The 27357-nt window shown below is 33.6% G+C and overlaps 1 protein-coding gene and 2 long non-coding RNA genes across 16 annotated transcripts in view; 2 read left to right on the top strand and 1 right to left on the bottom strand.

Moving 5' to 3' along the window:
• The first annotated feature begins 1824 nt into the window (after window positions 1-1824).
• LOC148937425 (uncharacterized) lies at window positions 1825-2939 on the top strand. Its single transcript, XR_016138386.1, has 3 exons — window positions 1825-2163; window positions 2263-2455; window positions 2806-2939. It is a non-coding gene; the product is annotated as an uncharacterized LOC148937425 (long non-coding RNA).
• A 2866-nt stretch (window positions 2940-5805) lies between these two features.
• Window positions 5806-27357, top strand: part of Pgant35A (polypeptide N-acetylgalactosaminyltransferase 35A) — a 32962-nt gene continuing 11410 nt past the window's right edge. For 2 of the 14 annotated variants that reach the window (XR_016138351.1, XM_089072800.1), the window contains exons 1-6: window positions 5834-6215; window positions 6290-6611; window positions 6688-7369; window positions 7473-7590; window positions 7664-8152; window positions 8232-8363. Coding sequence is in view for 12 of the 14 variants with exons in the window: in XM_089072800.1 (XP_088928926.1) it covers window positions 6290-6611; window positions 6688-7369; window positions 7473-7590; window positions 7664-8152; window positions 8232-8363 (1743 nt within the window). In the remaining 2 variants the exon portion in view is untranslated. Of the gene's footprint in view, window positions 6216-6289; window positions 6612-6687; window positions 7370-7472; window positions 7591-7663; window positions 8153-8231; window positions 8364-9660; window positions 9911-11612; window positions 13388-13454; window positions 13820-17599; window positions 17800-18307; window positions 19386-27357 lie in introns of those variants that run through there. The other 12 variants (XM_089072795.1, XM_089072796.1, XM_089072794.1 and 9 more) reach the window with 12 other exon arrangements.
• Window positions 17839-18317, bottom strand: LOC148937424 (uncharacterized). The gene is made up of 2 exons (XR_016138352.1): window positions 18086-18317; window positions 17839-17984 (listed from the first exon to the last, which is right to left on the bottom strand). It is a non-coding gene; the product is annotated as an uncharacterized LOC148937424 (long non-coding RNA).

The following is a 27357-nucleotide window of genomic DNA, read 5'->3' as shown; positions in this document are numbered from 1 at the left end:
TGGCGCACCAGGAGGATTATTTGTATATTTGCCAATGGCGTTGGAGGGTGTCGCCGCTGCGGTCTGACCTGCATCCATCGAATGAGAGACCAATATCGTTCTGGAGTACCGGTCGTGGGGATTCGAAAGAATACATGTATATATGTATATGTAATATACGTATATATATATATGTGTGTGTGTGTGTGTGTGTGTGTGTATCATTGTATTGTTGATGTGTTATTCTAAATACGTTATTTACGATAAATATTATTACATGCCTCGGTAGTCGAAGGGATAAGATGCCTGCCCGGTAAGCAGGAGATCCAGGTTCGATTCCTGGCTGAGATAGTATTTTTTCGCAAAATAATTACGAGTTTTCACGACTGGTTCGTGGTCAGGCCCCGTCGTGACTCACATCCTCCCTTCTTATTTGGGAAAAATGAAAAGTAAAAAGTGAAAAATGAAAAGTGAAAAATTTCACGTAAAGTTACATGATTGACCCCAAGGGGCGTACACTTAATCCTAACGCAGCCCTAATCTTCTCTAATTTCGAAGCATATTTATTAATTCCCTAGATTTTCGCCACCAAGGTACATGGCGAAAAAATTCACGTGAAAAATTTCACATTTTCACGTTTGAGAGAGTTACATGATTCGTACATGAAATTTTTCACGTTCCGTCCTAGGGGAAAAGTTACATGATTGACCTCCAGATCAAAGGTGCCGACACACAGTGAATCTATTGTATCTACTTATATGTGACGTCACATTAGCGATCTAGTGTATAATATAAATGTCTATTACGTGCATGTGACGGCATCCTATATGTCTATGTTCGGAACATAGCCATAGTAGACCTGAACTTTTTTCTTTTTGGCTGAACTGGTTGTACTAGTTCACAGTAGAGACACTGCGTGCTTTCCAATAATGGAACACAGTGATACACAATGTTACACAGTGTATGACACAGTGTTACACAATATCGACTTGTAGCTGAAACACTATTTAGCTTTTTTATTTCATCGTCCGAGTGCAAGACAGTCATTTACGGCCTAATGCCACTCTAGAAATTTCAAAAAATCGATTTTTTTTTGCTAAAATAAGTTTTATATAGCGGAAAATTTTGAAAGATCTCATGTACGACGCTTCGCTTTCTTTGATAATTTTGTTTTATTTCAACTGTTTTGAAATAATAATTTTTGATTACCGCATTGAAGAAGACTTAATATAAGGTCGAAATGACGTTTATGTTTTTAGTTTTTATTTTTTAATTTTAATTTTTATTTTTAATTTTAATTTTTGTTTTCATTAGTTATATACTGAATTTTTGTTTTATTATCGACGAATTTATTCTTGTGTTTGTTTACTTTTAATTACATTTCTTTATCCATGTATCTGATTTTATCGCCGATAAATTATATATGTTTTACACATACATCTTTTTCGCCTTTATGCTCTTGACTGCTCAGTATTGTAAGATTCTTGTAATTTTTTAATTTGAATAAAGTGACCGTTTGTCAGGAATTAGTGTCCGTTATTACAATTACTGTCTGTGGTTTAATACACACACTGAAAGAGTTGACCGGCACGTGATGGATAATGGAGCAGGCACAATAACTTTTAGGCAACTTTAATATAATAAAGAATATATATATTTTCACTGAATCTGCCCGTAATACAACAATTATGCTGATATCGCTTCTCACGATATCTCAACTATGTTAACTATTTGGTTCCGACTATTCGACTTGAACTCTCGCGGATGACACGTCTGTCTCATTCGCCGACTGAGGAGAGAGTCCCCGTCGCTCGCTGCTCCGCGCATCGGAGCACGTTCGATGATTTTAAAGCTAACACGGATTGCAGCCCTTATCCGATTGGTCCTCTCCAAGTATCACACACTCGTGTCGTGTTCGATCGAGAGGCGCTCTTGTTGGTCGCTGAACAGTACTCTTGGCGCCATCCACCGGTTGTCTTAGCAACTTCTTAGGAGTTTCTTCTACAGTATCTTAATAATTTTTTACTTTTTTAATGAAAAATAAGTGGGAAAATGAGTAATAAGAGAGAATTTTCAAATAAGAAAGGCTCGAAAAACGACGATCTTCTCACTCGCTGCATAGGCGGCTACATACAAAACAACAATGAGTGCTTCAACTTAATTATTTAGTTGATCGCTCCAAAAGTAAGTTCGTATGAGAAACATGTATTTGATATTGCAACTGATATTGCTGTATGCATTTATAACGATTATCAAGTATTATGCAGATTATGGCAATCCTAGGTATGACAATTGGACCAAATTGTTATAATTTCTGCTAAGAAGTTGACGCTCGCCGAATTAAGCATTCGGAGCTATCGATGAGTGAGACTGCAAAAGAGGCAAGATTAACTTTAAAATCGATCCGAAAGGAAGAGGAGGAGGAGAACATGAATCTAGAAGGCCAATTATACGGTGCAGGCATTACAGATTAAAGGTATATCAACAATTTCTTATATTGAATGATAACTGAAATTTTAAACGCGTTTTTCTCGAAATCATTTTTTTCGAACTGGCCAAAAACATAATGAGTATCAAAAAGTTTTCAACCGATTTACTTGAAATTTGATATGCAGCTTCATAATACCTTATCTCAGGAAACTACGTAGGAATTTTGCGATATGTTGAAAATTTTTTTTTATTAACATTTTGTACGCGATTTTTTGCGAAAAAATTTTTTGTTCAAATGCGCGCCATTTTTAAAAAAATTAACATTTTTTAAATCCTCTACGTAGTTCCTTAAATTTTGAGATAGAGAATTAAAATCTTTTTGATTTTTTGTTCTAGAACCAATATTTTTGACTCTACCCTTCCGGTCATGCAGCCTTGTGAAGAAAAAGCCTTGCATTTTTCATCGTCTGGAGCCATCATTTTGACAAAAAAAATTTTTTTTTAATTATTTTTATATTCTTAAAGATGCATATAATAAATTCCTTTTATCAGATATTTGATTTCTTTTAGTATTTTTCCAAAAAAAATGTCAAAGTTGATCTGATTTTTTCAGCCTTTAGAGTGACGTTAGTGTCGGTCCACAATAAGTATTTAATCTTTAAGCCGTAAGAAATTGACCAATCATAGTCGATTATTCTTTTCATATTAGATTATAATTGGTCAATTTCTTATGTCTTAAAGCTTAAGTCACCTATTGTGGACCGACACTTAGGCCTTAACGAATTTTTTCAGCCATACTAACTCCCAAAGATCATCGATGTTAATGATTTATATTGTCGGTGGTATAGTAAGTTTACAATTTTACTTTATTTAAAATTATTTAATTTTATTAATCAATTAAATAATTTTTATATAGAAAATGATATCCGCTCCAGTGATACCAAATGCAAAAATGTTGGTATTCATGAAGTGACATAAAACAATATACACAGCATTTTAGCTTGGAAAACACTGGGTTGTACACTGTTACACAGTGTCGCCTGTACGTTGCTGGAAAGCACCCACTATAATCGGAGACTGGTCACGAAAAGACAACTTTTGATTGATCCGCCATCTTTTGGCTATTCCCATTTATTTTCAAATACATTAACTACATTAATCTTAAATTGTAATATTATAATTTAAAAACATAAGCGTTTTAAGGATAATAAAATATGTATATTTATAAAACTTTATTTTACATAATTATATTACCAATTTATTAATATATATTCTTTAATTTTAACGATTTTAAATTTTTTTTTTTTTTCGCTATTTATCTTTTTCAACACAAGAGAAAAAATTAATATAATACTATTATACTATTACACTATAATATTTTTAACTTTTTGATACACAATTGTCAAAACAATCTTCTGTGAAATCAATACAATGACAGCTATTCACAAAGTTAGCCCAACGAGAGAATCCATCATGGAAAAGTCAACAATAAACTTCGAGGAAATTTCGAGAGATGCAAGTATTGATGTCATGCCTTTTTTTAGAAAGGATTATTATACATATTTATTATTATTATAAACAAACTTTATTACAATATAAAATAAAATTTAAGTAAAAAAATGAACATCTACCCATTTTTTATATTGATTTATCACAATTAATTAATTTATGACTATATTTTGCAATTTTAATATCTCTATTATTTAATAATATATTATCACGCTTTCCCGTGTTTAATACACATGCATAATACACTTAAATCAATGCACATGCAGAGTAAAAAATATCGCTATTGGTTAGAGTGAGATGGTGATATTTCTTTCTTTCTCGTAGGATTTCTCGTAGCCCAAACATGGCGGATCAGAGTCTCTGATTGGCGGATCAGAGTCGTGGCTAGTCTCTAATTATAGTGAGTGCGTTCCTTTATTCACTCCGAGTACTATGAATCAATACTACGAATAACGTTCCGATATAGAGAGCAATGCACTACCGAAAATACTACCTTGAAATATTCTATGATGTCATTGATTTTGATGTACTTCCTGTTGCGGCTACTGCAATCAGCGAGGTAAAACAGCAGAGCACAAAGATGGCTGCTTCCATGGAGTTGCTGAAATAATCTTGATTGATGCTAAAGAAAATAAAGCGTATAATATGAAATAATATAATGAAATTATTATAATATTATATAATATGAAATTATTTATTATTATTAATTATTTATTATTATTAGTTTTTTATTATTTATCATTTATTATTTATTTTTTATTATTATTAATTATTTTTTATATATATTATATTTAATATATACAAAAAAATTCTATTTTTTTATAATATCAGATATGTCAACCATTATTTCAGTTGGAGCTTCAGAAAACATACTGCAACTGCGTTCCGCCGTCACATGCGGCGTAAACGTAATCTGCATATTCTAGTATTTTATTAAAACACATTACGCCATTCTGAAAGCCTTCTTTCATATAAAGCGTATTTTGCGGAATTTCGAGAAATGCGTAATTAATACAACCAATTGCTGATTAGGACTTCTGTTGTACTCTCTAACAGAAATGCTAAACTAATTTGTGATTGGTTTTTGTAACTGCGTATCTAGAAAAGTACGCTTCATGGGGAATCGAAATTTTATGTACAAGTATGTGTACGAACAAGTCAAGTAGATGTGAATCTAATGTGAGAATATATTCAGAAGTCATCATGGTCCTGATCTGTTGTTATTAATAATATGGAAGCAATAGTAAAAGTGGAAGAAGATGAAATAATTTCAACAACAGAAAATTAGACGATATAATATTTTTAAATTGTTTGGAATATGAAAACTGATGGTATACCAACAGGAAAAAGCTCGTTATAACATATGGATGCGTCCGATATTCGCAAAAAGACAAAGATTATTACATGGTGACAGTGACAATCTGGTCAAAGAAATGGAATTTGAAGATTACGAAATGTTCTATATTATTGTAAAATGTCCATAGAAATGTTGAATCAGTTGTTAGATATTGTTGGGCTATGCATTGAAAACATTATAAATATAAATTAATTGATATATATATATATATATATATTAATATATATATATATATATATATATATTAATATATATATATATATTAATATATATATTTATTATTAATTAATTTGATATGATTTAATTAATTATTATTATATTAATTAATTAACTTATCTTGATCTTTATCCATTTTGCCGAAAAGCTCTGATTATTCTGATTATTCACTATGCGTGTGTTTCTTCCGCAAAAAAATTAGATTCAACATAACAATAATAGCGTAAACAGCATAAAGTAACTAGGCAGAATCTGATGTTCAAGTGCAACAATGTGATTGGTCGACGCAAGTTACGCTTACGCAAGTTACGCCGCATGTGACGACACCCTTATAATCTTGAAGTAATTAAAAAGTGTGTACGAAACTAAAACGGAACGATAACCGCAGTATACTTCTATTACGTCATAGCATGAATATTCGGAGTGAATAAAAGAACACACCCAGTGTCTCTAGTTCACAATTTATCTTTCTTTCTTACATCGGAAGAAGAAAGATAAACTTTAAACTAGTGCAGCCAATTCAGCTAAAAAGAATAGACCTCTTGTAGTTACCCTCACATGATCAAATTATAAAGATGGCGGCGTATTTGGTCCCGGCTGTCGATTGAAAAGTGTTGCTCGCTTCGGAAATGTGTTTTTAAAAGTTATTTAAAAAACTATTTATCTTAAAATAATTGCACGAAATTGAATTATAACACACGGTGAGTATTTATCAGAGGTAAAGGTAAATCTCTATTTTTTTTTTAAATAAAATAATTATTTGACATCAAAGAAATAATACTCTATTTTCTTTGATAGATGATATCAACGAGATACGTATCGTTCTTGTCAGGAATAGTGATAGCTTCTCTAACATGGGCGTTTAGCCTGTATCTATATTCAAGGCTGACACAAAATGCCATTACTACGAGTCCTACAATGCTATCACTCTCTAATCATAGAGAAAGTATTGACAAAGAAATGCTGCGTGACAACATTATCATTGCTCGCAATGAAAAACAGATTATTATTGGCAAAAATGCCTATAATTTGAAGAGTAATAAAGACAGTAGGAACAATAATCTACTTTTGCAGCAATTGCAACCTGTTCCAGTAAAGCCTGCAATCACTTTAGAGCAAGGTATAGTTAATCTTAATATTCTAGATTAAGTACATCGTTGAGCTCAAGATTGTAATTAAATAAAATGTTTTTGTAGGTTTGGATGAATTAGGTATGGTAAAGAATTTGGAGGATCAACAAAAGAGAGATGAGGGTTATAAAAACTATGCTTTTAATGTTCTGATATCTGATAATCTTGGTATACGAAGAAATATACCAGATACAAGGCACAAATTATGCAGAGCGCAGAAATATCCTGTTAATTTGGCAAATGCTAGTATAATTATCTGTTTTTACAATGAGCATTATACAACGTTATTGCGATCATTGCATTCTGTGCTTGAGAGAACATCAGAGATGCTTTTGCATGAGATTATTTTAATAAATGATTATAGTGACAGTGATATGTTACATGAGAAAATAAAAATATATATTAGAAACAATTTCGATGCTAGAGTACGATTATTTAAAACTGAGAAGAGAGAAGGTTTAATCAGAGCACGGGTATTTGGAGCCAGGAAAGCAACTGGCAAAGTTTTAATTTTTCTGGATAGTCATATAGAAGTAAATGAAATGTGGATAGAACCGCTTCTTTCAAGAATTGCTTTTTCAAATAATATTGTACCAATGCCTGTAATTGATATTATAAATGCAGATACATTCCAATATACTGGGAGTCCATTGGTGAGAGGTGGCTTTAATTGGGGTCTTCATTTTAAATGGGATAATTTACCAGTTGGAACATTAAAACGTGATAAAGATTTTGTAAAGCCCATCAAGTAAGACGATAAATAAGCTTTATTATAAAAATATATATAGACATTAGACCTATTATAAAAATAATTATAGACTTTTTTATAACTAAATATGTCGTTGATACAGATCACCAACTATGGCTGGGGGATTGTTTGCTATTGATAGAGAATATTTTACAAAAATGGGAGAATATGACACCGGTATGGATGTTTGGGGTGGAGAGAATCTCGAGATATCATTCCGAGTAAATATTAACTATGTTTATCTTTCTTTTACTAATACATATATAACTAATACAATATTAACTTTTTTTTCAGTTATGGATGTGTGGTGGCAGTATCGAGCTTATTCCCTGTTCACGAGTGGGTCATGTGTTTAGAAGACGGCGGCCATATGGTTCGGATGATCCACATGATACAATGTTAAAGAATTCTTTGCGAGTTGCACACGTATGGATGGACGAATATAAAGATTATTTTTTAAAAAATGCTAGAACACTTGACTATGGCGATATCTCAGAGCGACTAGCATTGCGTCAGAGATTAACATGTAAGACATTTGGCTGGTATTTGAAAATGGTTTATCCTGAACTAACATTGCCAGATGATACAGAAAGACGGCTGAAAGATAAATGGTCTAAACTCGATCAGAGACCGATGCAACCTTGGCACTCGAAGAAGAGAAATTATACCGATCAGTATCAAATCAGACTTTCAAATACTGTGCTTTGTATTCAGAGTGAAAAAGATATTAAAACTAAAGGTTCAAAACTTATTTTAATGCCATGTTTAAGAGTTAAATCACAAGTAAGTATTATTATGAAATTCTCAAAAAAAGAAAAGAAAATTTTATCACTTTTTAAATTTATTATGTGTATCTTTATAGATGTGGTACGAAACTGATAAAAATGAATTGGTACTTGGGCAGATGTTGTGCTTGGAAGGAGCTGAAAAGATTCCGAAACTTGGAAAATGTCATGAAATGGGAGGAAGCCAAGATTGGCGTCATAAACGCATTGTAAGATCTTTTTTTTTAATGTAGTTCTTGAAAATTTAGGTTTGCTTTTTATTGCCGCACTAGAGCTGCACTAGAATTGAATTGAATTGAATTGAATTGAATTGAATTGAATTGAATTGAATTGAATCGAATCGAATCGAATCGAATTGAATTGAATTGAATTGAATTGAATTGAATTGAAATTGAAATTGAGTTAGTGCAAGCCATTGAGCTCTATAGTATACTGAGTCTTCAAAGAGTGGAGATGTCTCACTTACTAAAAAAAGACAACGTGCAATTGGTATAGCTCTCTTTGTCAAGAGATTCTCGGATTGGTTAATGTTATTCTTCATAAGGTTAACCAATAAGTATACTATAAAAAAGAGATTCCAACTTTAGTATACCCGTCCTTTTCTCCGCTGGGCCGTGATTTTCTATAGTTTAATATAGGAAAGACTCACTCCAGTATACTATAGAACTCAATGGTGCAAGCGAGGACACTATAGGACTGTTCTTTTTGACTGAACTGGTTATACTAGTTCACAGTTATCTTTTTTTTTACACTGGAAGAAGAAAGATAAACTCTGAACTAGTGCAGCCAGTTCAGCTAAAAAGAACAGACCCAATGCAAATAGGCAATAGAGAATGTTATAGTGTAGGGCAGACAAAAGCAACATGACGGATCACATAGTTATGGAATTATTAGATTCTTCTGATGATGATGAACCTGTAATTGCATTTCCACTATTAGAAACAATTTTAGTTGAAGATAATGATTTGCCATTTCTACTTTTTTTTTCTCTGGTTAGTTCTTTCATACACATAAATCATATTTTAATATAATATAAAATCTTTGTAATTAAAAAAATAACTTCAAAAAAATTTCAAGCATTTGTAAGACATTAAACAGTAAGTATAAATTTAAAAATAGATATATAATTTTTTATATATAATATTATTATGCATTAGCATCCGACTCTAACCTAAAAATTTTCTACAAATTTAATATTTAATACTGTTTCCTAAACAGTGAATGCCGATAATTTTAATGCTATATTATTGCTATATTATTAAAATATTTAAACAATATCAATGAAATACTGAAATTTATACTGTAAGAAAGTTTCTTTCATACTTAATATCTTATGGTGTTCAAAATTACCGCTATCGATTGGATTTTGTTTGCCCTGCACTGCTTGCATTGACTCTAAACTCAGTGCAGTCAGTTCAGTTCAGAACTGTATTCCAGTACTGAGTTCCATTGCACTGCAGTAAAGAACAGGGTTGGTATTGGGTTTGTTTTTTATTCTCACACTAGGGCTGCACTAGAACTGAACTGAACTGAACTAAACTAGTGTAAGCCAGAACTGACGAATGCAAACGTGCAGGTAAGGAATAGAAAACGATTTAATGCAAGAAAGAAATGGCGTCCCATATTATCTGTATGGAAATATTAAATTCGTTTTCTGATGAAGACAAATTATTTATTAAAAATTACTTGTTTATTACTTATTAATTATTAATTATTTATTCAATAAATTGTGACGTTTATGTCATTTTATGCTATACATTGAAATGTAAATATTAAAGTCTTTTAGATCTTAAGAGAAATTCTTATTTTCACATAATTATTGTTTAAATATTAGTTATAACTATAAATATTAAATTTAGATAAGCAATCTTCATACCTTTGAAGATACATGTAACGTATCCATTTTCATTTACGAGAATGTTTCCTGTATCTTTTTTTATAATTGCTATTTCTTCATTATTATTGCTATTTCTATGGAATGCCACGAAGGCAGAAAGAATAATGTGATTTATCAAAAATCTGATTTATCAAAGTGTCTTTTATTCATGATTTAAGAACACATCTGTACACGTCGATGTCCGTCGGTCGAATCTTCTGTTACTCCATATCAGCTCTCTTCCGTTTACCTTTCTCCTTCGAGATTATTTTTAAATAATAAATATCTTAATTCTTACAAATAAATACAGTTTCGAAGGAGAATCTTTTTGCTATTATTGTTTGTCTCTTGTCTATTGTCTTGATCATTAAACGTTTCGAATTATGTTTTTTAATCCGCAGGAATTCGATATTACAAAGACTTGAAAATAACGATTATATATGATTTATATATGTCTTCCGAATAATACATTCCGAAAAAAGAAATTATTACAAGAGAATATAGAAAATAGATTTATTCTATTGAGTTGATATCGGATATGAATACATGCAACGTTTTCGTATTGCGTGTATATAGTGCGGTTCTCTGAGAATAGGTAATTCGGCGAAATCCAAATATTGCCGAAAAAATGTGACCGTGAAAGTCATGACGATATAATCGCTACAACATAAATCAAATTTTAATATAATATAAAATCTTTGTAATAAGAAAAAATAATTCAAAAAAATTTCAAGCATTTGTAAGACGTTAAACAGTATATATAAATTTAAAAATAAATATGTAGTATTTATATATAAAATTATTAATTATTATGCATTAACGTTTGACTTTCTAATCTATAAATTTAATATTTAATGAATACCGTTTTCTAAACAGTGAATGCCGATAATTTTAACCAACATACCTCAAGTACTAGGTATTAAAATATATAAACAATATCAATAAGATACTAAAATTTATACTCTAAGAAAGTTTCTACTTTTATATTTACTGATTAATATCTTATAGTATTCAAAATTACCGCTACTGATTGAATTTTGTTTGCCCTGCACTGCTTGCATTGACTCTAAACCCAGTGCAGCTAGTTCAGTGAACTCGTGCACTAAGTTCTGTTACACTGGAATAACGAACAGTCTCATTGACGTCATTTCGGGAATAGAAAACGCTTTAGTGTACACTTGCATATTAATTCAAGAAGTTCAGGAATAAAAAACAAACCTATTGTTGACACCAGTTCTACAATAAATAACATTTCAATAAACCTGTTCTTTTTGGCTGAACGGTTGTATTTCACAGTTCACAGTTTATTTTTTTTAGGTTTGTTTTTTATTCCTAAATTTCCTGTATATTGTATATTTTATATATTATTTTATATACTAATATACTATTTCCCAGATTCTATACTTCGTTAACTACCTTGTTGAATAATTACGTCTTGCATCAAGCGTATACATAAAAATACGTAAATCATAAATGCATGTTTAAATGTTGAATATGATTTCGCTTATATAGAAAGTTTGATAAATTTTGCAAGCGAGAAACGGACGCAATCTAGCGGTAATTTTCTAATTATTGTGTTTAGTGATAGACGCAGTTTTGTACAATTTCTGTTGCCGATTTGCTGATTATGCCAGCAGGCTCTACTTGATTTCTGTTACAATTTTGCCGCCACGACGTGACAACACACTGCTTGATTTCTGCTGCGTTTCTGCCAACACAGCTGATAAAGTAGATCGCGTCATATACCTGCCGCATTTTGTCATCACGTCGTGCTTCGTTTCTGTTGCGTTTCTGCCAACCTAGCTGACTTGCGAATGCCGACACATGCTTATGAATTGTATTTTCTACTTTATTGTTGTAACCGTATAATCAATAGAATGTTTTCTTTTAACAGAATATGTTACGCTTAATGATGAGAAATTGAACTTTTGAACTTTTTAACAATTATAAATAATTTAATCAAATTATTTTTTATTATAAAGAAAGATTTCTTGCAGAGCATATACGCAATGTGTATAATACTTTAAATACGGTTATTTTAAAATATTTAAAATATTTTTGTAATATTTTTAACATATTTTTAAAACAATTATTTACATAACGTCTAGATCATAATTATCAATATTATTTATTTTAATAAATATAATTTTTCATACTTCTTTATTTAAATAATTGTAATCTTTTATAATTTTTTTAACTCTTGCTGATACAAGATATTAGAAATAATTTTACACATTTACTAAATATGTGAAAATGTTTCAAGATATCGGTACAACCATTATTGAAATTTTATGAGATTATGTAATTATTGTAATGTTATAAAGATAAATAATTTTGTATAAATCTTTTGTTAATTTTTTCTGAGAAAATGAGGAGAGAACCAAACCTCTTTCGAAATATCTTAAATGATAAGTTTAAATATTTTATCTTTAAACACTATTATGAAAAAACTAATTTTTTGACTCGTTATTACATACTCACGTAATTAATAAGTATTTATTAAATTCAGTATTTTTTTTATTGTCATATACAATTGCGCAGTAATTAAAATAATATAATGCTCAGTTTATATATCATATTATTTACATTTATTTTTATTTCCAGATGTTACGAAATCAGATAATTTTTTTATTGAATTGTTACGTAAAGGATGAAAACAATATTTATTTTGTTAACTTTTATCATATTTTAAACAATGTAGTACATCATCAAAGATTAAGTAGGCTGCACTGGCCTGAGGAACGCTCGCCGGCCTTGACCGCTTACGTACATACGCGCGCTTATTCATTTTTAATCTGATCCACTGTAAAAACTACTGGTCGCACGCAATTTTGCTAAAGGAAAAAGTTATTTTTTTTTTTTTTAACATAGAGACTCACGTAGTGTACAAATGCGGGAGTTTTGGGACACTCTGTATAGCATAAAGTAACATAAAAGTCATGCTTTATTGAATAAGTAGTTAATAAATAATTTTTAATAAATAATTTGTCTTCATTCGTCTTCAGAAGACAAATTTAATATTTCCATACAGATAATATGGGACGCCATTTCTTTCTTGCACTAAATTGTTTTCTATTCCTCAGCTGCACGCTTACACTCATCAGTTCTGGCTTGCACAAGTTCAGTTCAATTCAGTAGTACAGCCCTAGTGCGAGAATAAAAAACAAACTTTTTCTTACACTGGAAGAAGAAAAATAAACTCTGAACTAGTGCAGCCAGTTTAGTTAAAAAGAATAGATCCAATGTATACTCCTTGCACTAGCTCAGAAAGTTCAGGAATAAAAAACAAATCTTTTGTGTTACGAGAGATGTTCATTAAATATTTTTTGCAATAAATATTAGAAATATTATCAAAAATATTATCTCATTATTTTAAGTAAATAGTTATCAAAAATTACTAAAAGTTTTAAATATTTTATTGTAGAATGATACACCTATCTATAATATGGCTACAGGAACTTGCTTAGGAGCGATGCGCGATGTAAGAAATACTGCGCTCATCATGGATTTATGTACAAAAACAAACGCTTCATTAATAACATGGGATCTCATCCAGTCAAAAACTCCGTCTAAGGAAATTAGATGACATAGAAAGAAAGATCGTAAAAATAGAAAAAAATATTCCGAAAACTGGCTTGGAAGAAAATGGTAGATTTGATAAATTGTATATATAGATAGATAATTATAATTAGGAATATTTCATATACATCAAACTTTAAAATAATTTTTTGCCTTAAATAATAAATAATAAAAAAATCAATTAAATACAGGACTTTACAACAAATGAAAGTGATGATCTGTATAAAAAAGATTATTATTAAAAATTGAATTTATTCAACATGTGTGTGTGTGTGTGTGTGTGTGCGTGCGTGCGCGCGCGCGCGCGCGCGCGCGTGCAGTGCTGTGCGTGCGTGCGTGCGTGCGTGCGTGCGTGCGTGCGTGCGTGCGTGCGTGCGTGCGTGCGTGCGTGCGTGCGTGCGTGCGTGCGTGCGTGCGTGCGTGCGTGCGTGCGTGCGTGCGTGCGTGCGTGCGTGCGTGCGTGCGTGCGTGCGTGCGTGCGTGCGTGCGTGCGTGTGTGTATTAATAGTAAGATTATTCTATATTTTTTTACTTTATATAATAAATTATTAATTTCTTACTTATGTTTGATAGATATTTTGTAAAGTTTAAGTTATATCAATGCTCTCTATATTATATATTTTTACAATATCATAAAAACAAAGTGTATTAAAAAATGTCAAGATTTTAGCATAAATTATTTATTTATAGAATACTAACAAAATTATAATGTTAGTATTTATAAAACTAACATTATATTAACATAATTTTTACATTAAATATTTCATAAATATAATCAAGACTGTCTAAACTCAATTCTATATTTCTCAAATTCTATACTATTTTTCTATTTTTTTTAATCTTATATTTAATTTTATATTTATATTATTAAAGATTTTTAAATTAAAATATAATTAATTTAATGAATTCAATAGATTTGTTTAAAGAGTATTATATAGTAGTATAAAAAAGTCAAGTTAAAAAATATATAGATTGTTGTACCTCGGATGGGCTACAACGTTAATATTCAGAATAATCGGGTTTGCCAAGCCTAAGGAGTTGGAACTCCGAGCAGGATCAAAGGAATAGGGGTCCTCTTGAAATCACTAACACACACTTTCCTTTAATTCGATTGATTTATTTTAACAAGAACACAAACACGTGATATTACACTGTTATATTTCTCACACACGATTAAACGTTGTCGGGCAGCTCGGCGCGTCTCGCGTTACTCTAGCGGCCGACGATCGAGTGTGACACCTGAGATGTTGATAATACGGCCCGCATGAACTTTGTGATGGGATATCTTCAGTAATATCTCGCGCGACTTCTATAATTTTGATTCCGAACAACTAATACTTTCGACTCCTCCGACTCCACCTTGTGTAGTCGGTTATATAGACTAGTCGATGCCCGATCAGCATTCTGATCGGTTGCATCGATTGATCGCATGATATTGATCGCATGATATTGATCAATATCACGCCCGGTTCGATCAGCAAATTGAGAAATTTGCTAATAAACTTTTCGTAATATTCTCGCGCGATGCGTTTCTGCGGTCTTTCGAAAGACTGATCGCAATTTTGGTGATCACGCATTTGTGTCGTCTTTCGAAAGACTTTTTCCGAAATTCATGCGGATTACTTTTGTTGCTATGCGGACTATTTTTATTATTAGTTGTAGATCTGGCTACAGACATCCCCCTCCCCATTAGTAAAAGAAAACAGAGGTACGAGGTTTTCGCTTTTACAAAAATTTCATCCCGATACATTTTTTGTTATAATCGTTTGTTTAGAATCGCTTACTTTCGCTTCTTCTAACAGCGCGATCTACAGTACGTAGTTCATTATTTCTGCTTAGCTCTACTAGTATTTGTTTAGTAATGTTTTGTTGTTTTTTATTTTTCGTTACAATTATTATTGTTATGATAGCGATGGCTTATTAATATAAGCTGCTTATTGATATAGGATATACAAAATGTTTTTGTAAAAAGAGGATATATCAGTATTTATTTCATTATTCATTTTGTTTGTATTATTGTAATTTCTTTGTTAATTCTGTCAGGTCTGTCGAGTTTTGTACAACTTTTAATTTAATTTTTTCCGCTTTATTCGCCTTGAGGGTTTCGTTCAGTATTGTAATGTTATAATCTAGTAAATAAGTTTTCATTTCTTTTCCAAGTTTGGTAATTTTTGATTTTATTATCGCGTCCGTTGTAACTATTTTACAATTATTTGATAATGTTATTTTTTCTGTATTTGTGATAGTTTTACGCATTTCTTTATTATTTTTGAGATTGTAATAGTTTGTTTCGCTGGTATATAGAATATAACCAAGAGTGTGAACTACTTAAGGCTATCCATATGCTATTTTTTATTGATATATATTTAATTTTACAATTTTTATAACGGTTATCGGTTTCTATATATATATTTATTTCGCATAGTGAGTTGGTCTTAACATTGCTAATTGGGAAAATTTGTTCGCACAAATAGTTTGCATTTATTTCTTTACATTGTCTTAATTTTTCGTGAGTCAGTTTTGCGTACGTGTGTTTGTCAGTATCTAAGGATCAGTGGATTGTTGATTTCTATTAATGTGGACATGTTTTGCTTGTGTGGTACCGGAAGCGGTATTGTGTTTAGTATTTCGTATATTGAAAGTGAAATTAGCGGAAAATGTAGGATTGTATAAACGTCTGTTTTGTCGCAGTGCGCGCTCATCGTCGTTACTTTTTCCATCGTAGTCCAATCCTCTTCCCTTATTTTAAATGGGAAATATAATCCTTGAGGTATTTGTGTGGCTTCCTTAAGGTTTTCTATTATCTCTTCTAGTGGTATTAGTCGCGGGTGTAATATTCCACTTTTTATCGTAGTTAGATATTCTAGTGTGTCTTCCACATGTTGTATCAATTTGTCAAGTATTGCATTGGTAATTATAAAATGTTCCTTGATATTTTCTACTTATTTCCGCTGTTATTGTCGTTTCTAATTTTTTGATTGCTTCAGCTAAAATATTTTCGTTATTTTGAATTATCTTTTCATTTGTTGTTTATATGCGCTATCGTCGCGTTTATAATTTTAATTTGATATTTTATTATGTGCTCTGTCGTTTGCTGTTTGTTATGTAGAATATTTAATTGTTCGTTGATTAATTTTCTGTCATCATTGTCCATTGTTTCAAATAATGTCTTGGCAATAGTTCCTATTTCATCTATCAGTCCTCGTTTCGTTTTCGTATTTTGTGTCTTATACTCGTACAGAGAGTTTATTCTTTCGTTAAATGTTTTTATCGCTGGTAATTATTTTCAATTATGTTATTATAGTTGTGGCATGACCCTTTGTTTGTAAATTGTAGCATAGTACATATGTTTTGTGTTTTAAGACTGTATTCTTCTATTAGCTCTGCTCGTTTTTCTATTGGTGAAATATCTATTCTTATAACTATTTTCCAAAATAATTCGATTATGTTTTCTTATCTCCTCGAAGTATATCTTAGGGTAATTTTGAAGTTCTCTATTTCAAATGGTAATTTCTCTTCTCCTTCCACAGCTTCATTGGTTATCCATCTTTATTCTGTAATTTTAAAATAAAGTTTCTTATTTTTCATGAAGAATTTGCGGTATTCGAAATCGGCGTTTCTTTTTTATCGTATTCCCTGGCATAATATTACTTTATTCTTGTTACGTCGTGACGACTGCACGATTCTTCTCTTTCGGGTATCTGTTATTAGAATTTAATTAAGCGGATAAACGAGTGACGCATGTTCTGTTACTCTGTTAGATCGCGACGGTTATGCAACTGATCTCTTCCGGAGGTCGGTTTCTAGAATTCGGCTAAGCGGATAATCCCTATTATCCTAATCGCGGAAAAACAACACGTGTACAGATGTTTTCCTCAACGAAATCATATACATATAGTGCCCTTAAAGGCACAGAACACACACTCTCTGCTACGTCCTTTTTTTTACACGGTCGAAACATTTCAGTTTATCAGTTTGTCGATAATTCAGTTTGTCAATAATTCAGTCGGTGTCAGTCGAAAACAATCAACAAGAACAAGTGATCAAGTTTCCTGACGACACCATTACCGCCTTCATCTCGCAGGTCTCAACTCTCCAGAGTAAAAGTAAGTTTAATTACACATAAAAAATTCCCTAATAATAGTTTTCGGGTCTCTTCTCCTTATACTTTCTCATTCCTCCCTTACATCCTTTCTATCCTCTGCCGTTCTCCTTACACGTCTACTCCCTTTTTCTTTTTCTTTTCTCTTTCTTTCTTTGCTTGGGCCGTCGAACCTCTCGGGCTCCCTATGCGTTGCGGAGCACTCAGCAGGTTCATGGCCGCCGAATAATTCGGCAAAATCTGCTTCTTCTCTGTTGGCTTCAGCTGTCGAACCTCTCGGGCTCCCTATGCGTTGCGGAGCACTCAGCATGTTCATGGCTGCCGAATAATTCGGCAAAAATCTGCTTCTCCTCTGTTGGCTTCAGCCGTCGAACCTCTCGGGCTCCCTATGCGTTGCGGAGCACTCAGCAGGTTCATGGCTGTCGAGTAATTCGGGAAATCTATTCTTTTCCTTTTTCTCTCCTCTCTTACAATTTTCTCTTTCCTTTTTAATTTCTCTCCTCTCGGATCTCTCGGTTTCCTGAAATATTTCAGAGATAGCCTTAAGGTTCGCGACTAATGACATTTCCTTCATATTCCAAATCCATTTCTTTTAGTGAAAGCTGCATCATCCACACTCTCCGACGCTCAAAGACGGAGGCGAGCCTTGAAGAGGCTCCGTTACCGTCGGAACAAGCGAGCTCGCCAAACGGGGAACTATCCTTCGCCTAGGACATCCGAGGTTTTAATACATCAAGAAACCACGAGTTGTTCCAGCAGGAGACCCTATTATTTACACATATCTCCTCCATCCTATTCCCCGATCAAATCAACTGAACCTGGATCACCCCCAGATTTCAGTGTACTCTTCTCAGAGCGCCATGACATACCCAGATTTCCGCACCCAGAAATCCTTGGACGAGTTCTGTGAACTACGGACTCCTTCCCCTCCTCCCCTAGACCTCACTAGCGAAAACCCGACCTCCTCTCAGAACAACCACACACAGTCAACAACATACAATTTAAAATAGATTAATAACAAATTAAAAATACTAAACTAATAGATTAATAGAATTATGCACAGAAAAACCAAACAATACATTCGTCAATTTCTAGAACACACGAATTTCTGTACGTAACATCCTTCTTGTTTTATATTTTTATAAATATATCGTCAATAAATATATTCCAACGTAAAAAAAAAATAATGATACGATCTTGTAGCTAATGTACGATCTTGTATACGATCTTGATACGTACCTAACCTTGTAATCGTTTTAAAATTATTAATTATATGTAAAATTTAAATTATTTATCGTTTAGTTATTTGCTCCCTCTTTCATTCCTCGTTATCCCAAGATTCGCGCATGGTCCTGTCCCTGGCAAAAGAGATTAAATTCTCTTGCCTAAATTACGGACCGACGGACGCACGTTACGCAGTCGAAGTCATAGCGTCTTTTTCAAGACGTTGACTCGCACTCGTGGCTCTGCACAGTGTGTCCGACTCGTAGGGACGCCTCAGCGCGGCCACCTGCGAGAGGGTATTTGGAGCGTCCTTCCAAGCCCCATCCATTAAAAAAAAAAAATATATAAAAATATATTTACCTCGGGTTGGACGTAACATTCTTATTTCGCTTTCTTAATTAAAAAGATTCTCTTTTGAACCTGTTGAACTTGCTTTTTATAACGTTTATCATTTCTCCTGGTGTCTTTTTTAGCAGTTACTTTTGCTGGTCTATCTTTTTTATTATATCGGTGTTAGATATTCCGAGTGAACCTTCTAATATTTCATCTTTTTGTGATGAGCCTTCTGACTGCATTTCGTCAGTTGTCGAGACGTCTTCCTCGCATTCGATATGAGCTCTCGTGAAAATCGCTCCGAGCGCAATGCGTTGCCGCTGGTGTTCAATGACAGTGCAGCGGTAGAAGCATCGTTCGATAACGACGAGTTTAACATTGTGGTACTCGAAGTGAATGATGCTGAAGTAAACGAATTTCTGAATGCCTCTGCCGCTCAGGTGCATTTCCGTCGCATGCGAGAGTGATTGTAGATTGTTAACCGTTTCTATAACGATGGTGTTTTTCACATCAGCGAGGATTCTATTTGATACATTTCCAATGATTCGTCCGGTAGAATTACAGAATTGCCGTGGTCTGTAGAACTCTACGAATTACTTATTTGTATAAGGCAGTTTTGGCTGATGTGGAGATTGATGCGGAAGATGACCTGGTGGATGATCCGTTGGAGAGTTTGCCAGCCAACGATCTGGACGAAGACGAGCTTCCTGTCCCCGCCGGGTAGCTCTTAAGACTCGACTTTTGTTACTTTTAATTTTTTAGTGTAGTGTACTAATTGTTAGTTTATTTTTAGTTTATTTTATATGGTTTTATTATTGGGAGCTATTATCTGTATCATCTGGATCTGCTGAGATTTTTCTGTCAGTAAGTCCCACTGTTTTTTATTTTTTTTATTATTTTTTTATTATTATGCGCTTTGATTCGGTTCGCATGTATATTTATTGTTCGGCGGCCCATTTTTATTTTATAGTTTACGTCGTCCGTTTTCTCTAAAATTATATAGGGTCCGATTCTAACGCGCATTTTTCAAATGGTTTTGTTGACGTATCTGTTAGCATTAGAGGTGCTTTAGCGCGTCGTTGCAATTTATTCTTTTGGCAATGTTTACATTTTGAGATGTATTGTTCAATATCTCGTTTTAATCCTGGCCAGTTGTGATATAATCGTATTTTATTTATTGTCCGTTCGACGCCCTGATGTCCTCCTACAAATGCGTGATATTCATATAATATTTGCTTCTTATCTTCTTCTTCGTATTGTTTTTCTGACGGTGTCGTCAGTCTGTTGTTCTTTCGTTATTGCTGCCACGTTACGACTTAGTGCGTCAGCGTTAGCGTTGGCTTTCCCAGCTTTGTGTATTATTTCATAATCGTATTCTTCCAACTTTAATCTCCATCTGATTAAACGTGAACCGGGATCTGTTACATTAAATAACCATATTAACGGTTTATGGTCGATAATTATTTTGAATTTTGTCCCGTATAAATAAGGTCTGAAATGCTTTATTGCCCATACTATTGCGAATAATTCTTTTTCAGTTGTATTATAATTTTGTTCAGCTCGTAATAATATGCGACTGGCATACGCGACGGGTCGATCTTGACTTACCTCGCCTTGCGATAAAACAGCTCCTATTGCATAATCCGATGCATCCGTGATTAGGAGAAATTCTCTCGTAAAGTCAATATTTTAATATCGGTGCCGTTGTTAATTTATTCTTTAGTGTGTCAAATGGACTTTGCTGTGTTGTGGTTCACTCCAATTTCTCTCCCTTTTTTGTAAGTTTTGTTAATTAATTTTGCAATTCGTGAGAAATCTTCAATAAATTTTCTGTAGTATCCGGCTAATCCAATGAATAATTGCACGTCTTTTATTTTTTTAGGCGTAGGAAAGTTTTTTACGACGTGCAATTTTGATGGATCTGGCGAAATTCCATTTTCAGTAATTATATATTAAATAGACTACTTCTTTTTGTAAGAATTCGCACTTGTCTGGTTGGAGTTTTAGATTGTTCTCTCTTAGTCTTTGAAGAACTAATTTTAATCTTTTGTTATGTTCTGTAAGGCTAGGACCGTATATTACAATGTCATCGAGATATACTAAACATTTAATTCCTTGCAAACCCATTAAAACTGAATTTATTAAGCGTTGGAAGATTGCAAGTGCGTTTTTTAAATCAAACGGCATTCTGTTAAATTCATAATGATCGTATGGCGTAGAGAATGCAGTTTTATTTTTATCTTGTTCCGCCATTGGTATCTGATGGTAACCTGATGATCTAATGTCGTGAAATATTTCGCGTTGCCCAACTGATCAAGTATATCCGTTATGTTGGGCAACGGGAATAAATCTCCGATTGTGAGATCATTCAATTTCCTGAAATCAATCACAATTCGCAATTTTGTTTTACCTGAAGCATCTGTCTTTTTCGGCATAACTAATGCGTTCCATTGGCTGACGCTTGGTCTGATAATTTCCTGTTTTAGCATTTCTTGAATTTGTTTGTTTACCTCGTCTTTATGCTTTTCAGGTAAACGGTAAGGACGTTTATTAGTGATGAATCTGTTCGTATCGCTATTTCGTGCTTAATTTTTGTTGTGCACGTTAATGTGTCTCCTTCTAGGTAAAACGTCATGTCATTGTATTCGTGACATAATTCTAGTACAGATTTTCGTTCTTCTTTATTTAAATGTTCTGTGCGTAAGGAATTGTAAATAAAGAATTGTTTATTTTCTCGAGCTCTTCTCGAGAGATTAATTTTGTATTTTTACTTCTTGTCTGTTGTTTATAGATTCTTATGTTATCTTTTCTTGCGTACCTAGTTCTTGTAATGTTATTTGCGGTACTTGGATAATTTTTTCTTCTTCTGTAATATTTAGTATACTGATTGGACATGTGTAATTTCGCGGTTCGACTTTCGCGGTTCGAGGCAACATCCAATAAAAATTCCAGGTATCATTTCCTCTGGTTTCGTCAATCCGATTATATTTTGATTAGTCGTGAATTGCACGATTTCATTGCGCGGCCCTAAAGTTACGCGCCTGTATGGATAAAGCTTGAAATTCGTATTTTTAAATTGCACAGAATTTATTTTTGGGTCGAACGCAGTTATATATTGCCAAATGAAATCTGCTCCTAGGATCGCATCGTATTCCATTGGCGCATTATCTCGCACTATGTATACCGGTGTTATATCTTTTTTCGCGACAGTTGAACCGTAATATGTTTGCGCAATGTTATTATCTCATGTCCTGTTAACTTAATTTTTTCTTCGTAGATTAGGACATGATCTAATAAATATTTTAATTTTATTATCGTTGCTGATGCGCCCGTATCAAATAGGAAGTTTACTTTTTTACCTTTGGCTTCTGCAATCGGTAATATGATCGCGTTTAGTCCGATGTTGACGAGCGATGCCCCTTTGACGTGTGCCACGTGATACTCTGACGCGGGACGTGGGACGGTCAGTTTACTTTCGCCGGTGCTCTTTTTATTTTTAAAGTTCTTCGCGAGATTTCCTTTTCGCGAATTCAAAAAAATTTTTTCTGAATTTTTACTGTTATTTTCTAACTTTCCATTCAGTGTCCAACATTCTTGGCGCAAATCCTATCTTTTTGCAGTAGTATCTTTTGCTATACTGTTTTTCGATTGTGTTTATTCGTGGTTGTCCTTCCGGCTTAGGCAGGGTGTATCTATTTGTGAAACGACTAGTCCTACAATCGCACCCATAATGACCAATTTTTTCGCATTTCTCGCAATGCGGAGTTTGTGATTGCGTTTTAAATATTGGCTGATTTCGATACGCTTGAGTTCGAGTGCTAGATCCTCGCGTTTTCTCTTCCGCGCTTGCTCCCGCGATTGCTTCTTGTAACATCTTATAACGTTGCGATCGTACGATTAATTTAATGTTTTCATGTAACCCGTTTTGGTAATTGTAAAGCGCCTGCTCTTTTATTTTCTAAGATCGCGCGTTGCTGCTCGACTGTATGGTTTTTGCCTTCTTCCATGGATTCGTATAACTCCATGGCTATGTTATTTATCTGTCTATTATTCATTTACCTTCTTGTGCGCTTTCGTTTGGTTTCTGTTTGAGCGAGTTAAACTCGAGTTGCAAGTGTGCGGTACTTCGTTTGCTTAAGTATTCTTTTTCCAATTCTCGCTTTAATTGCGAAATTCACTATATCTCGCGTACAGAAATCCATCATGGCCTTGCCTTTGAATTTGGTGCAAAGAATAGCCTCCAATAAAGATTGTTCATCCGCAGGGTGTATATTTTTTATAGCTTACGTGCTTGCATTTAGAAATTCATACTCGCGTCCTTGTGACGTGTCGATCTGGGATCTTGTTACGCGCGTCTTTCAATGTTAGAAATGCCAGTGCATTTCCCGATTGGTTTCGTATGTCCTGATACGAACGTCTGATACGTAAGTTAAATCTAACGGGTGCGGAAGAAAATCTTGAAATACTCTCGTTTGTTCGCCCATAGGTAATTGTGCCTGCCGGCTTAATCCGTTACTTGTACGCGGAGATCGCGTATTTCGTCCATTAATTCACGAAACATGATATTATCGGACTGTGTGTCAATTGTGACGCGATGGTTTGTTCGATTTTCTTGTGGTCCGTGTCTGTCGACTGAATGCCGTAGTTGCAAGATTTCATTGTCGATTTCGTTCTGTTGTTCGGCGGGTGAGTGGACCATTTCATTTATCAATGATTGATATATGTTGGAAGAGTCAAATATGCTTCCGTCGTAAGTTTGTTTGTGTGTGTTGCGTGCCTATACATGTATCAATGTGGGAGTCGGTGTCGTTCAGTGCGAGCATGCTAATCCTTTTCGTCGTATGGAAATTTGCGTTCGGTTATAACGTGAACATCTTCGTCGCTTTCGTATCTTAATACACGGCGCATGTTGTCGCGTATTTCCTTTAGTGCGTTTCTTGCGGTATTTATCGCGGAGATAATGTGCGAATATTTTACGGGGTTGTCTGTTGGCCGCGATTTTGGCCAAGTTACATACGCTAGGCTGTCCTTCGCTGCGGACATTCACTTTACAGTATGACTTTTCTGACTTACATTAGAAGACAGATCGAATACCCTCGCATGGTCGCTGCTTGTGCTGGCGTGTCAGTTGGCTGCGCTAGTAGTAGTGCGTGTCGATGAAGCATCCTCGCTGCCTGGTATACACGATGTACACGGTCGGCGCTGGCTGGCTCTCGATGCTCTATGGTCGTTGCTCCGCTGCCACTGGACACTCGTTGTCATAGGTCGGTACTCTGCTGACTTTACATTACACTGACACAGTTTTGTCGGACGGCTTATTTTTTTACTTGGGGCCTTTTCCATTCGCCTGTTTTCTACAGGTCTTGTATTTTCAGCTTATAGGAAATTTGATTCTTCTGCCTGCAGCTTTTAACCTATTACTGCAGGTCTTATTTTGTTTTGAAAAAATTTTCCTCCCCTCTTCTGTTCGTAATGCAGTGCATCGGGGCCTACTCTTTCAATTCTACTTGGTCAACGATGATCTTCTCAAGTTGTTGCTCTTGGCAGATAGTTTTGACAATCCCACTGCTGCCACCAAAATGTTGTACCCTGAATGGGCTACAATTTTACTATTTATTATGTTAATATTCAGGGGTCGGGTTCACCAAACCTAAAGAGTTGAAACTCCGAGCAGGATCAAAGAAATGTAGGGATCCTCTTGAAATCTAATACATACTTTCTTTTAATTCGACTGATTTATTTTAATAAGAACACAAACGTGATATTACACTGTAACTTATATTTCTCACACACGATTAAGCGTCGTTGGGCGGCTCGGCGCGTCTCGCGTTACCCTGACGGCCGACGACCGAGTGTGACACCTGAGATGCTGATAATACAGCCCGCGTGAACTTCGCGACGGGATTCGGTAATATCTCGCGCGACTTTTATAATTTTGATTTCGAATGGCTAATACTTTCGACTCCTCCGACTCCACCTTGTGTAGCCGATTATATAGACTGATCGATGCCCGATCAGCATTCTGATCGGTTGCGTCGATTGATCGCGTGATATTGATTGATCAATATCATGCCCGATTCGATCAGCAAATTGAGGAATTTGCTAATAGACTTTTCGCAATATTCTCGCGTGTTTCTGCGGTCTTTCGAAAGACTGATCGCAATTTTGGCGATCACGCATTTGTGTCATTTTTCGAAAGATTTTTTCCGAAATTCATGCGGACTATTTTTGTTGCCATGCGAACTACTTGTATTATTAGTTATAGATCTGGCTACAATAAGATAAAAGCATAGAAAATGAATGCTCATACATTAGGTTTGTTCTTTTCTCTGCACTGGGACTGTACTAACATTACATTGGAACTGATGAGGACAGCATAAATTTCAAAAGTGTAAATGTACGAATAGAGATGAAAAGAACGCTACAGAACAACAGTCAACATGATTCATTACGTGGTTGTAATTAACGAAGAATTATTTGAGTCTTTAGATGAAGAAGAAGAAGCTTTTATTATTATACCATCATTAGAATTATCTGTTTTAGATGATAAAGATGCTTTAAATGATAATAATATATATTATTACTTATTACACTCTGACAACTTGATTAGGACTAACAATATAAAAATCTTAATAATATACATATATTTATATTATATATATATATATATATATATATATATATATACAGGATGGACTATTAAAACGTGACGAATTTTTATCTCAGAAACAAATCACTACAGAAAAAAAGCGTTTAGACAAAAGTTATTTGATTTCCAAGAGGACATACGATAGTATTTTTAGTTTACCATTTCATGGACGTTTTCAAGGTTATTTGAAGGTCAACTTTGATTTCTTAAATGGAAATGTCATTTTTATCACGCGATATTATTTTGCGTAGAAAAGAAAACAACTTTTGTAGGAACACTTTTTTATCTGGATCTTATTTTCGAAAATATTTAACAAAATGATATATCACCCGTTCTTAGCATTACCTAGGATCAATGATGGTGAGAAGAATCACGAACGTAGACGTGACGGAGTTTGAGCCTTTTTGTTTTGGTTTTATTTTGTTTTTGTTTTTTTTTTGTTTTTTTTTTTAGAGTACTTAAAGAAGATGCTCAAAGAGATATCTGGCCTGCCATTCGTTAAATAGATCTGCCTTATACTGGCACTGAGACTTAATTTTTGATGTTTGATTTTCATATTTGTTTTGCATAGATTTATTCTTGTTAATACTTTCGATATTGCTTTGATTATTCTTCGGATCATACGGATCCTTTCTTATTGAGACTGTGTTCATTGTATATACAATGACGAACATTTTCTAGATCAACCGACGAAGTCTCATATGGTACTTCTATGTATAAGGATAAGAAATAAGAAGAGTCCGAGAGTGTCACAGTCTCAATAAGAAAGGATATGATCCGAAGAATAATCAAAGCAACAGCGAAAATATTGACAACCCACACAACACAACAAATTCTCAGGGAACTCATAAAATTTTTTTTGTAAGCTTCATTTTAGTTTCCAAAAAATACACGGAGCTCTCCGGAAGCTTCTATAACCGCTTTTGAGAGCTCTTTGGAAACTTTATTTATGTTTGCAGGGAGCTTTATTTAAGCTTGCTAGGAGCAATAAAATTATATTTTAAGAGTTTTTTGGGAGCATCAAAAATAGCTTTGCTATTTCTTGCTCGGAAGCTTCATATAAGCTATCCGAGAACTTGTCCACTATCGCGAGCTCCTTATTTTTAAAACGGCTATTGTCTTAGTTGAGATCCTGTTCGATGCCGCTTAACTTCTATAATGGGATGAAACCTGCAATTGAAATAATGATATATAAGTGAACACGGAATTCTGGCATAAGATATGATAGATTTGGTTAATATATGTTACTATATTGTCATATAAATAATCTGAATTTTAAAATCTTGATTACATATGTAATTCTTGTAGATAATTAAATTACATATATAGAGCCGTGAATCTATATTATGTTTTATGAGAATCATTTTTATTATGAAAATTGTTTATAAATTGTTGAATATATTTTGTTTAAAGAGCAAGCGTGGCATAGTAGACAGCGCA

Source organism: Pogonomyrmex barbatus, unplaced genomic scaffold, assembly GCF_055798465.1.
Source record: "Pogonomyrmex barbatus isolate J1 unplaced genomic scaffold, ASM5579846v1 scaffold14, whole genome shotgun sequence".
NCBI classification, from domain to species: Eukaryota; Metazoa; Arthropoda; class Insecta; order Hymenoptera; family Formicidae; genus Pogonomyrmex; species Pogonomyrmex barbatus.
Note: the sequence above shows the minus strand (reverse complement) of the source record. Positions and strands in the feature narration are given on the sequence as shown.